This window comes from Onychostoma macrolepis, chromosome 11 (genome assembly GCF_012432095.1).
Source record: "Onychostoma macrolepis isolate SWU-2019 chromosome 11, ASM1243209v1, whole genome shotgun sequence".
Lineage (NCBI taxonomy): Eukaryota > Metazoa > Chordata > Actinopteri > Cypriniformes > Cyprinidae > Onychostoma > Onychostoma macrolepis.
The window spans coordinates 23,431,024-23,443,638 of NC_081165.1; the positions used below are offsets into that span (position 1 = coordinate 23,431,024).

At 35.5% G+C, this 12,615-nt stretch overlaps 1 protein-coding gene across 15 annotated transcripts in view; it reads right to left on the minus strand.

The window, feature by feature from the left end:
• Positions 1 to 2,691: 2,691 nt before the first annotated feature.
• mcf2l2 (MCF.2 cell line derived transforming sequence-like 2) overlaps positions 2,692 to 12,615 on the minus strand; it is a 79,722-nt gene continuing 69,798 nt past the window's right edge. For 11 of the 15 annotated variants that reach the window (XM_058791201.1, XM_058791202.1, XM_058791200.1 and 8 more), the window contains 6 exons: positions 12,033 to 12,104; positions 10,828 to 10,917; positions 10,458 to 10,573; positions 9,131 to 9,246; positions 6,520 to 6,614; positions 2,692 to 4,725 (listed from right to left, as the gene is read on the minus strand). In XM_058791201.1, coding sequence (XP_058647184.1) covers positions 4,637 to 4,725; positions 6,520 to 6,614; positions 9,131 to 9,246; positions 10,458 to 10,573; positions 10,828 to 10,917; positions 12,033 to 12,104 — 578 coding nt within the window. In that variant the 3' untranslated portion in view covers positions 2,692 to 4,636. Of the gene's footprint in view, positions 4,726 to 6,519; positions 6,615 to 9,130; positions 9,247 to 10,457; positions 10,574 to 10,827; positions 10,918 to 11,986; positions 12,105 to 12,615 lie in introns of those variants that run through there. The other 4 variants (XM_058791207.1, XM_058791211.1, XM_058791212.1 and 1 more) reach the window with 4 other exon arrangements.

Below are 12,615 nucleotides of genomic sequence, written 5' to 3' on the forward strand. Positions count from 1 at the left end.
GAAACCAACAATGTCTTTAAAATAAACACTTGCCTGAGGGGGAAATGAAGGAATTTGTTGACATATTTTTAAACATGCTTTTTAAAAGACATTAGAGTTTTGGTAACAGGACTGAGAAAAATGCATCCATCTTCCACTTCAAAATTGTGTAAAAAATAAAATAAAGTTACCTGAGATGGTTCAATACAGATTTTGAATAGCTACAGTGGGGCAAAAAAGTATTTAGTCAGCCACCAATTGTGCAAGTTCTCCCACTTAAAAAGATGAGAGAGGCCTGTAATTTTCATCATAGGTATACCTCAACTATGAGAGACAAAATGAGAAAAAAAAATCCAGAAAATCACATTGTAGGATTTTTAAAGAATTTATTTGCAAATTATGGTGGAAAATAAGTATTTGATCAATAACAAAATTTCATCTCAATACTTTGTTATATACCCTTTGTTGGCAATGACAGAGGTCAAACGTTTTCTGTAAGTCTTCACAAGGTTTTCACACACTGTTGCTGGTATTTTGGCCCATTCCTCCATGCAGATCTCCTCTAGAGCAGTAATGTTTTGGGGTTGTCGCTGGGCAACACGGACTCCAAAGATTTTCGATGGGGTTGAGATCAGGAGACTGGCTAGGCCACTCCAGGACCTTGAAATGCTTCTTACGAAGCCACTCCTTCGTTGCCCGGGCAGTGTGTTTGGGATCATTGTCATGCTGAAAGACCCAGCCACGTTTCTTCTTCAATGCCCTTGCTGATGGAAGGAGGTTTTCACTCAAAATCTCACGATACATGGCCCCATTCATTCTTTCGTTTACACGGATCAGTCGTCCTGGTCCCTTTGCAGAAAAACAGCCCCAAAGCATGATATTTCCACCCCCATGCTTCACAGTAGGTATGGTGTTCTTTGGATGCAACTCAGCATTCTTTCTCCTCCAAACACGACAAGTTGAGTTTTTACCAAAAAGTTCTATTTTGGTTTCATCTGACCATATGACATTTGCCCAATCCTCTTCTGGATCATCCAAATGCTCTCTAGCAAACTTCAGACGGGCCGGACATGTACTGGCTTAAGCAGGGGGACACGTCTGGCACTGCAGGATTTGAGTCCCTGGCGGCGCAGTGTGTTACTGATGGTAGCCTTTGTTACTTTGGTCCCAGCTCTCTGCAGGTCATTCACTAGGTCCCCCCGTGTGGTTCTGGGATTTTTGCTCACAGTTCTTGTGATCATTTTGACCCCACGGGGTGAGATCTTGCGTGGAGCCCCAGATCGAGGGAGATTATCAGTGGTCTTGTATGTCTTCCATTTTCTAATAATTGCTCCCACAGTTGATTTCTTCACACCAAGCTGCTTACCTATTGCAGATTCAGTCTTCCCAGCCTGGTGCAGGTCTACAATTTTGTTTCTGGTGTCCTTTGACAGCTCTTTGGTCTTGGCCATGGTGGAGTTTGGAGTTGGACTGTTTGAGGTTGTGGACAGGTGTCTTTTATACTGATAACGAGTTCAAACAGATGCCATTAATACAGGTAATGAGTGGAGGACAGATGAGCCTCTTAAAGAAGAAGTTACAGGTCTGTGAGAGCCAGAAATCTTGCTTGTTTGTAGGTGACCAAATACTTATTTTACCAAGGAATTTACCAATAAATTCTTTAAAAATCCTACAATGTGATTTTCTGGATTTTTTCCCCTCATTTTGTCTCTCATAGTTGAGGTATACCTATGATGAAAATTACAGGCCTCTCTCATCTTTTTAAGTGGGAGAACTTGCACAATTGGTGGATGACTAAATACTTTTTTGCCCCACTGTAAATATGTGTATTACCAGATTCAGTCTTTAAAAATTCAGTCTTTTTTTTTTTTTTTTTGAAGAGTTTTGGAAGCAAATGGCACCCATTCGGTGGAATGGCCCATAAGCTTTCCATGGATGTAGGATTTGTTAGGATAGGACAATATTTTCTACCTAGAATCTGAGGGTGCAAAAAAATCTAAATATTGAGAAAATCGCCTTTAAAGTTGTCCAAATGAAGTCCTTCCTTAGTAATGTATATTACCAATCAAAAATTAGGTTTTGATATGTTTACGGTATTTACAAAATATCTTTACGGAACATGATCTTTACTTAATATCCTGATTTTTCGCATAAAAGAAAAATCGATCCTTTTGACCCATACAAGGCAATAGTTGGCTACAAATGAAGAGTTCAGATGCAAAAGCGCCATTTGAAATTTTCTTCTAAAATGAGCATTTTTATCAGGCTCCGGTGTGTAGGTTCAGTAATTTCACTTTAATGGCAATGAATAGGTTCTTTGCATTGCCATTAAAGTGAAAAAACTGAACATAAACATAGGAGCCTGAGAAAAAAATGCAAATTTTAAAAGAAAATTTCAAATGGCACTTTGAGGCTTTTGCATCTGAACTCTTCAAATATACCTGTGCTACTTATGACTGGTTTTCTTTACTTCTACTCTTGAAAACCCCAATTTATTATGGTTTATTATGGTAGCAAATACTGTAGTAACAGTAATATTTTAATGGAAACTATGATTACATGGAGTGAATCATACAAAATAAAGTCAATGTTTTATTGAACAAGTGAATGCATGATTTAGATTATTTCCTTCTCATTCATTCACATCTTAAATCTGAACACTCTTGTCCAAAAAAAGCCATGTTCTAAAAAATAAAACCCATCATCCTGCACTGTCCCGATGTGATGTCACTCCATTAACTTCCATTGAACCCGAGCAATGAGACTCAGCCTGCCCTCCGTTTATCCAAAAGAGCAGCCCCTTTCCCGCCGACAGAAGTCTCCGTCTTTCTTCTGCCCGGCCTGCTTTCAGCGGACAACGACTCATGATAAATAGACTGCCAGGTGTCTTCAAAATCTTTAGACACCTGAAGCCAAACCCAAGGACAAAGTGAAGGCAGTGCACTTTTTTAAAATTCAGTTTCAATGCTCGTCACATCTCCCCGGGTCTTTGTGTCCTGCTCTCTCCACTCTCTTTCCTTCTCATCTGCTTTACTCTCCTGCCGCCCTCAGGAGATTTTGGGAGTTTGAAAGACACCCTCTGTAGAACAAAGCCCAGTGAATCTTGCCTGGCCCTCTCTCTCGTTGCTGTCCTCCTCTTTCAGATGCACACTTTTGTGTCACAAACTCTCTTAAAAAGCTTCTAATTACAACCAAAAACAGCCTGATGGACCAGTTTTTGGAAGAAGTCCATGGAGAACATTTGAAAGATTTCATTCCATCTTCATGACATTGCTAACCATCTAACTTATGTTTGGTTGGGTTTAATAGTCTCCATATGCAAAGTCACAGACATTGTTTTATAATGAATGTATTTCATTATGCATTTGGAAATGTACAGTTATGTAATACATATTCACATCAGCTGGAATACCGTCCGTAAGGAAGCTGTGAAAAGCAAAATATTCACATAAGCCATATATGAACAGAACGATGATACTACCATGAATCACATCAGCATTCAATATCAAATCTTTGTGCTTAGATATTTACATTTAAGAACCTATCGGAAAGTAATTAAACTATCGTTAAATCGCAATCATATGTGGATATTGACGGTTATGAGACGAAACTTTTGGCATCATTACTACATTCACTGTCATCCAGTTCTTCATGTCAAAGCAGGAAGGATACAGTACATCTGATTTCTGTATTCGTTTTAGCACAAACAGACAACATTCATGAGCAATACTGTAAAATAACAGTAGCAGATGCTTTTACAGTACAGCTGGAATATTTATGCTACAACAATCATATTTTCTGAAATGCATATAAAAACATCTCCGGAGTAAATATCCCACGTTTTTACTATGTTTCGAGATTATTTATGTACAACCAGACCATGATAGAGATTAATATATCAAGTAGAGGCAAATATTTGAAGAGGATTAAAGATATTACAAACAGCGAAGGAACGAAGATTTACAGATGGCTTGTACAACTTTCATGTCAGAATATAAAAGAGAGTATAAATATTGTACATTACATTAGAGAATATTAATTCATCAAAAGTGCTGTGTTTCTGACCAACAGTCTCATAAGCAAACAAGCAATAAACAACAAAACAATCAAGTATATTTAAAGGAACAGTTCACCCAAAAATGAAAACAGTTGCTGGTAGCCATTGACTTATACAGTACTGGGGAAAAAAAATACTATGGAAGTCAATGGCTATTTCTTGAAGAAGAAAAAGTTCATAGAGGTTTGGAATAACATGAGAGTGAGTAAATAATCAATTTTGGGTGAACTATCCCTTTAAGCATTTCAGTGAAATTTTCAGCAGGACAGAAAAGTCTCGAGTCTCTTCTTCTCAGTGTTTTCAAATGACAGCCTCGGTGCAGAATCAGCGTCCGGCGTTCACAGAGATCCAGATATTTATTTTCGTTTGCTGCTAAGGCACAGCAGAGTGAAAGAACGAAGGCTGAATGCTGTATTTCTGACTCACGACTACAGGATGTTGTCAATGTTATGTCAGCGCTGGAGAAGGCCAGAAATGACTGGAATACGTTCTGATCGGTCAGTTCACCTATTCCTTCAGCGGAGCAGATGTCTGTGTAGTATTACAAAAGATATGGAGCTGTTGTCGAGTATGGTGTAGAAGCACGGCGCTACGGCACGTTCAGCATGCAAATCTGCCGTCCTGAGCGGTGCTGTCGTCTGCCTCCTCTGTGTCGGTGAGGGCAGCGGTGCAGAGGTCACTGAAAATATCTAAAAAGCAGAGAATGAGAAGATAAGTAATGTAATATACAGGTTTTTTTTTTTTTTTTCATCGAGAGCAACAGAACACGGGTGGCAAAATAAAACCAGACCTTGCAACAGCCCTCAATCACAGCAAGGACAAGATCCGTACAAACAAGACAAAAGAAATGGCATGACAAAGACGCAAACCTTCAGAGTCATTCCTGTGCTTTACATCTTTTTAAATGGGATGAGGGTGTTTTGTTTCTGCCAGTAAGCACAGGTGGAGAAGCGTGAAGCGCAACATGAAAAGCATACAAACACAATCATATATTCAGCTCCAAACAGCTGCAGGGCTCAACAATAAGGATGAATCTATGAGATGATAAGGATGAAGCAATAAAAATATTTTTGTAAAGAAAACCCAACTTTAATTTTAGAAATATTTTTCATTTTAAAAGTATATATATATATATATATATATATATATATATATATATACTATATATTCTTATATATTAGTTTTAGTATCATATTTAGGAAAATGTTAGAAAAATATATACATTTTATGTATAATATATATATATATATATATATATACACTAAAAACTAATGGCAAAATCACAGGAATTATATATATATATATATATATATATATATATATATATATATATATGGAATTATACAAGAATTATATATTAATTATATGAGTATGTGTGTTCTGTGAAGAAAGCGTAGCTTTTATTCTGATTAAAATATCAAAATATATTTAAATGTTTTTCCTGTCACACATATAATGTAATACTTTTTTATAATGTAATATAATATTTTCCCCTAACACACACACACACACGCGCATTTTATTATTTCTACATTATTATAATAAAATATATATGCATCAATATTATCACCATTTATACATTACACTACTGTTCAAAATGTTTTTTGCATAAATTAATAATTTTATTTAATAAGGATGCATTAACATTATTACATAAGATTTGTATTTCTAAATAAATGCTGTTCTTTTGACATTTCAGGTTTTACATAAAATATCAAGCATTTCAACTGTTTTCAACATTATCAGCATGATTTCTGAAGGATCACTTGACACTGAAGACTGGAGTAATTGCTCCAAAAATTTTACTTTATTTATTAATTATTATTTATATTATATTTTATATTTTAAATTAGAAAACTATTATAATTAATTATATTTTAAAATAGAAAACTACTCAAATAGAAAATATCATTTAAACTGTAATAATACGTTGTATGCATGTCTGTTGTATATGTAAAATGCCAGCAGGGCAAAAATCCTTATAGTTGAGTCCAGAGCCTCCGCACTTAGTCAAAGCTTTAAAGGAATAAGCAGAATCTTGTTATTATTGGAGAGCAAGAGTTTGAGAAAACCAGACAAACAAGACCGAAAGTGGCATTGTGAGCATGCCAAGTTTTCATGGAATGAAGTGCATGCCAGTGGAGGTGATGCCATGCACACCTCTTAAAAACTGCAGACTGTCTCGCCGTCTGCTGACCTAGATCTCAAACTACAGCCGGCTTGTCTCACGACGGTGTCTTGTGTGCAATCACATGTAAGGTACAGTATGTGTTTGAGTGAGAAGGGACTGAGTGACATCAGAGGTCAAAGTGCATCATCATCTAAAGCAGATGTAATCCACATATAGTGCAGCAGCAAGCAGTGTATGTGTCCAATAGCTATGAATGAATTTTATGGTGACCATCTGTCCAGACTAAGTGTGTCCAGAGTGAGGATGTCAGTCATGCCCTTCTGCTGCTCGTCCTGGGATTGGTGTGCGGTACCAGAGTTACTGTAAAGGTCTACTCCCTCTGCTGTGGACTGCAGGACAGTGGGCGGCACCAGTCCTGTCTTCTGAGTTCTAAGGTTCTTGACTAGCCTAGAACATGAGAGACAGTGTTCATCTTCAACGGCAGCATGAACTTACAGCTTTGTGCTAGAGAGGGTTCAAAATGATCGGCTGACTGCTTGGAACTGTAATTCAGACAACAAAAAAAGGTTTGATGGACCCGTTACATGTGCTGGCCGACAACACAAAACAATATACCAAACAAAAAAAGTTCAAAACACAACAAAATTAAGCCGCAACGCTACTGAAATGCAACCGACCACCAAGAAGAGTCGCTATGGAATTGGAGGACAATAGTATCCGTATCTGATCCAATGGACAAATTAATCTATAAACTTAAATCTATACTATTGATTTTACAAGTTCTGAAAAATCTTGATTTTCCAGATTGAGACTGCCCTCTTGTGGTCAGGAGTATTTCTGCTGTTCTGTGGCTTAATTCCGTTGTATTTTGAAAATGTCTTTGCTTCTGTAAATGTTGTGTTGTGCACCATTGGCCACCATAGTTACACGTTTAGCTACAAGTTTTATTCACTTGTTATGGAGCACCTAAAGGGACATGGAAATGGAGAAATTAAATGAGAGGAAAATGTCCAATTCTATGCCATTGCATTTTCTTGCAAAACCTTCACATTCCTAACACTGCATTTGCTCGCAAAACGGTCACATTTTCTTGGGAAACAAATGTTTGGTGAGAAACACAAAAGCAATGAAATATATATTTTTTTATCATCATGTACCCTTAGAGGCTCAGTAACTTTTACCTGAAGAAGATACAGAGAAAATACGAGCGATTATATCGTAAGTAATGTCATAACGTGTAATAAGTCAATAATGTTCTGAGTACTGCAAAGTCAATATTGTAAATTAAATGATTACACTTGATGATCTCCATGCTAATTTTTGAAATGGTGCAATTACATTTCAGAGCTGATCATAAAATAGCTTGTCAATTAAAATAATTGCTGATTATTCCCTGAATTTTCAGACCGGATCTGAATAATTTTCCAGGACCACGACAGATTGATAATACAAGAACATATCCTACTCGGGGGAAGTTTGGTGCACTGTGAAAGTTGAACAAGTTTTTGTAGGGTAAATCTTTTAGGTTTATTGGTTATACTGTGGGACGCTGGGATTACGTTGTGATATTGGTGATCAGTATCAATGCAGAAAAAACAGCACAACCACAACCAGTTTCTTGACTGTATATATTATATCGCATATACTCCTGACACAACTGAGCAAACTCAGTGGCTCAAGACGTGAAGCCAGCTACCTAAACTTTAGCTCAGCTCTGCACAATGTCAAAACATCCACATCCATGAAAGCTTGAAAACTTCTTATGAAGGGTTTGAGGGGGTTGATTGGTGAGCAAAGAAAACTTTGAAACACTTTACAAAGCAGAAACTCAAGCACTGAAAATGACTGGAGACAGTTTCCAAGATTAAATATGTATGAGATACTTCAGCATACTGCTGGCTTTTTCATTTCATTTTAGAAATGTTACTAAGTGCATATTAGGTGGTATTCAGCATCATCAGACCCCTGTGAAACCTCTATTTCATCTTGGCTTTTGGAGACAACTGAGTAAAAGAAAAGAGTGGCCATGATGGAAAAAAATAATAATAATAAAGCATGTGCCTTAGTTCTTAGAAATGCACTTTTAATGTGTTTATGAAAAACCTTTTCAATTTAACAACTCTGAAAATGTCATGTGGCGTAATAACACAACATACTTTCATTACACCTTATTCATCTTAATGAATTTTTTAAAATATATTTTTAAAGATAAACAACAAAACTTATATTATGAATTATTAATTCACAAATATCATGTTATTTGGGGAGTCTCACCACATGATATTTTACAGCATGAACAACCTTGCCTTGACATAAAAAGGTCAAATTATATCTTCAGGGATTTTAGATGGTCTGCAGGGGTCACTGTGATATAATTTCCTGTTTAATGCTTTTTTTTTTTTTCACATTTCTGCATGTTGATTTCTGCAATACATGCCTTTGGGTTTTTCCAAATATTAATAAGCAGTGAAGCAGTTTTGGTAAAATATTTATTCCTGAGGAATGATACATCATAATGCCCAACTACTTAATAAGGTCTTCTTTTTAAAAAGCAAGAAAAGTATTATTTTAAAATGCCTTTTTTTCTTCAGTATGACATCAGGACAGCTGTATCACCCTGACAAAAAATTATTTTCATACAGAAATTGACAACAGACTCATTATAAAAGAGGTGAATTCAATTCATTACATTTTTAATTTATTTTTGAATAAATTAAAAAAGAAAAAGTGACACAAGAAACAAATCACATCATTAACCCAATTTCTAAGTTGTCCAATAAGCCATCTTTTTTTAGAAAATAAATTGGTTGAAATAAATCAACAAAATAACTGATTCTGATCCCATTTAAAAATTGTGGGGTTTCACTAATGACTGCCAGGTCTTTAGGAAAGGCCTCTGACTGCAGCATGTGACACCTGCAGGAACATACAGTATCTGGATGAAGACTGTACTCAATACTCACCAGTGGCCATTCTCCGACTCTTCTAGGAACTGTACTAAATCTCCTGCCTCGACGGAAAGTTCCTGAGTGGTACCTGACTCGTATGTCAGCTGCACCTGATAGCGATTATTATCCCCCTTAAGAGGAGGAAAAAAAAAGAAAAAAGAGCATGATTTATTTCCGGGTCATGGCACCAATTTTTGGCTTTACTTGTAACAGGACAGATATGGGTAGGAAAGTTAGATTCAATCAGGGATGTGTGTGTTTAGTCAATAGAAATCTTATCTGTTGTTTATTCAAGGATGCCCTCTGGTGGTAGGAACCAAGTACGTAACGTTTAAATCCCTCTGGCTGCTGTTAAATAGGTTCTGACTGAATTTGCTCTTCATAGCTGTTATTAAGCCTCTTTACTGAAGCTCCTCTCATGCATCAAGCAGAAGGATTAAACAAAGAAACTCCTCGGGGTGTTTAAGAGTCTAAAATAATCTGACCACCTTTCTGTGTTAATTGTCAAACATTGCTAGACCTTATCTTTTATCTGAGCTCTCGTAAAATCGGTCAGATCTCTCAGTTGTGATACTTTTTTGTTTGTTAGTTTCTTACCTGAAAGGGACATTTTAACCAAAAGTGAAAATTGTGTTACTATGATTTCAAACTATTGGTATTCTTGCAAAAAAAAGAAAAGAAAAGTGTATTAAAGAAAACTTAATAGGCTATGAAAAGATTTAATTTGTGTGTGAAAAATAATAATAATAATTAAAAATAATTATAATAATATAATAATAATAATAATAATATATATATAACATGTAAAATTTATACTTTTAAAATGAAAATGTGAAAGTATAAATATTTTGAAGAAAAAAAAGAAAGGTCAAAAAGACAAAAGAGTTGCATGTGTGTGAAAAATATTAAGTAATTCAAAAATATTTAAAAATACATATTAAATAATAGTACTTTTAAAATAAAATTAAAATGTAAATGTATAAATATTTTTAAAAAGAAAATTGAAATGAGGTCCAAATTATGGTGGACCTGGAGACATTTTTTCAAAATATCTTTACAAACTGTTAAAACTGTATAATTTCAAACTATCGGTATTCTTGCAAAAACCAGAGCAAAGAAAACATAATATTCTATGAAAGTATTTAATGCGTGAAAAAGTAATTTACAAATACGTATGAAATAAATGTAAAAGTATAAATAATTAAATTATTATTATTATGGTTATTTAGCATTTTACAGAAGAAAGTCATAGTTTGGGATGGCATGAGAGTGTTTCCCCCTCCATATGAATGAAATATGTGGCCAGAACGTGGATAAAGACGTTGTAGACCCAGACACATACGTTTTTGTTCTGTCCTTCATCCTCTCCGTCTGAGGAAATGGAGAGTTCTTCAGCACTTGATGGAATGGTCTCAAAATCCTCAGCGTCCATTGATGGCAGACGCCGTTGACTCCATCCTGGAAAATAGTACACATGAGTTAACATCCTTCAGTAAAAACCTTATGAGAGATGATGCTCAGGGAATAGTCTAGTGCTCGGGTTTGCCAGAAAAATCTTCTGTGAAAGGAAGACAAGATGCTGAAGTACTCAATGAAAATAACTCTGACGGATTCTGTCACCGTCAGGCATCGAATGAGGAATGAAAATAGACGAAAACACCCACGAGAACCCAATATGATTGGCATATCACTGCCTCTTTTCACATGATTACCTGGTTGAGATGCAGACCTCGGCACAGCGGGCTTGGTACCGGCAGTACCTTTACTTTTGCTCTCAGCGGGAAGTGCACCTCGCATGGTGTCTGTGAGGAAATTCACTGTCTTATCAAACATGACCTCTTTAATGGCAGCATTGCAGGTGAAACGGAACCTCACATTAGCATGCATGAATCAGTAACAGCCAACCGCTGAAAAAATAACCACAGGACGTCTCTCGCACCAATAGAAATCTACATACAGCCTTATCTGAACAAGAGAGAGCATGATAAAACAAGGTGCAGCTCAAATTCAGAGGGAAAGGAAACAGGATAGATTTGGAGGATGATACATGCTTTAGATGAGCTGAAAACCACCACCACCACAGTGCAAGAACACGGAATAGATAAACAAAACAAGCATCAAATGACATCTGGTAGCCTGATGGTTAAAATTAATGCAGGTTCAGCAACACATGATACGAAATTGGTAAGAATGAGCTGGAAATGACAAATCATTAATGTATACCAATTTATGGCTGCCTTGCAGTTTCTTGTATAATTATACTAACTGTGGAGTTTAAACCTATTAATTAATTTATTAAAGTAAACCTACTATTCAGTGACAGAAAAAAAATGATTAAAAAAAAAGTAAAAATATATATTAAAATGTAAAAAATACATGTAAAATGTTTTTCAAATGAAAAAGTATTTATAATTTTTTTTATTAATAATAATAATAATAATAAAATGATGAACACTTGCTAAACTAATGCATGTTAAAATATATAAACATTACATTATTAAAAAAACATTTAAAAATATTTTTGAGCACTTATGTATATGAAAAATATATGAAAAAGTAATATTTACAAAATTATTCAAGAAATAAATATTAATAAATGTGAAAAATATAATTTTAAACTAATAACAATAATAAAATGATAAACACTTGCTAAATAAATGCATGTAAAGATAAATTAATAAATATTACATTATCATTAATAATATAATAAAACAAACACATTTTTAAAATCACACATTTGCATTGTACCCTTATCTCCAAATTGTTCCAGAACAATTGTCCTTGCAACCAGTGCAACCGCTTTGAATAAAAACCATCTGGCCACTTATTATAAACAATAAATGAATAAAAACAAACCCACAACCATCTTACAAGAACTATGTTCAACATGCAGCATGCCGTACTGTCCACGTGGTACCTTCAAAGCCAAAGGGTGTAGGGTCACTCTTGATCTGATGCCTCTTGCTCTTAAGGCTAGAGGAGAGAGGAACTAAGCACAAACATGCATTTCTTTTAGAAAAAAAGGCCAGCTCATCTATCACAATCCCTCAACCTATCAATCCAAGATTAATTATCACAATAATCTTTCATTATTCCCCTGCAGTTTCATTACAATAAAAGGGAATAATGAGGCCACAAGAAACAAAAGGCTCATGTGCATCTAAATTCTCATTTACATTCCCAGAGCTGTGCAGCAGCGCTACACTGCTAAATGTCACGACACATCCCAAATGTCAGCTTATCAAGTCAGTATTTATTATTCAATGCAGCTGTCCCTTCATGTTTTTAGGGGATTCATTTGCTGTGAAGTGCACAGTTTGATTTCATATGAGCTGTAATGAAGAAGCTTGGGATGTCAAAGGTTCATAATAAAATATGAAAAATGTAACAATGCCAGTCTCTGTGTAAAAGGTCTGGGTGTAATGAGCACCACACGACTTTCAGGGCAGGCCAGAGAATTGGGAAACTGAATGCTCAGCTTTTAAATACGCGGGACAGGC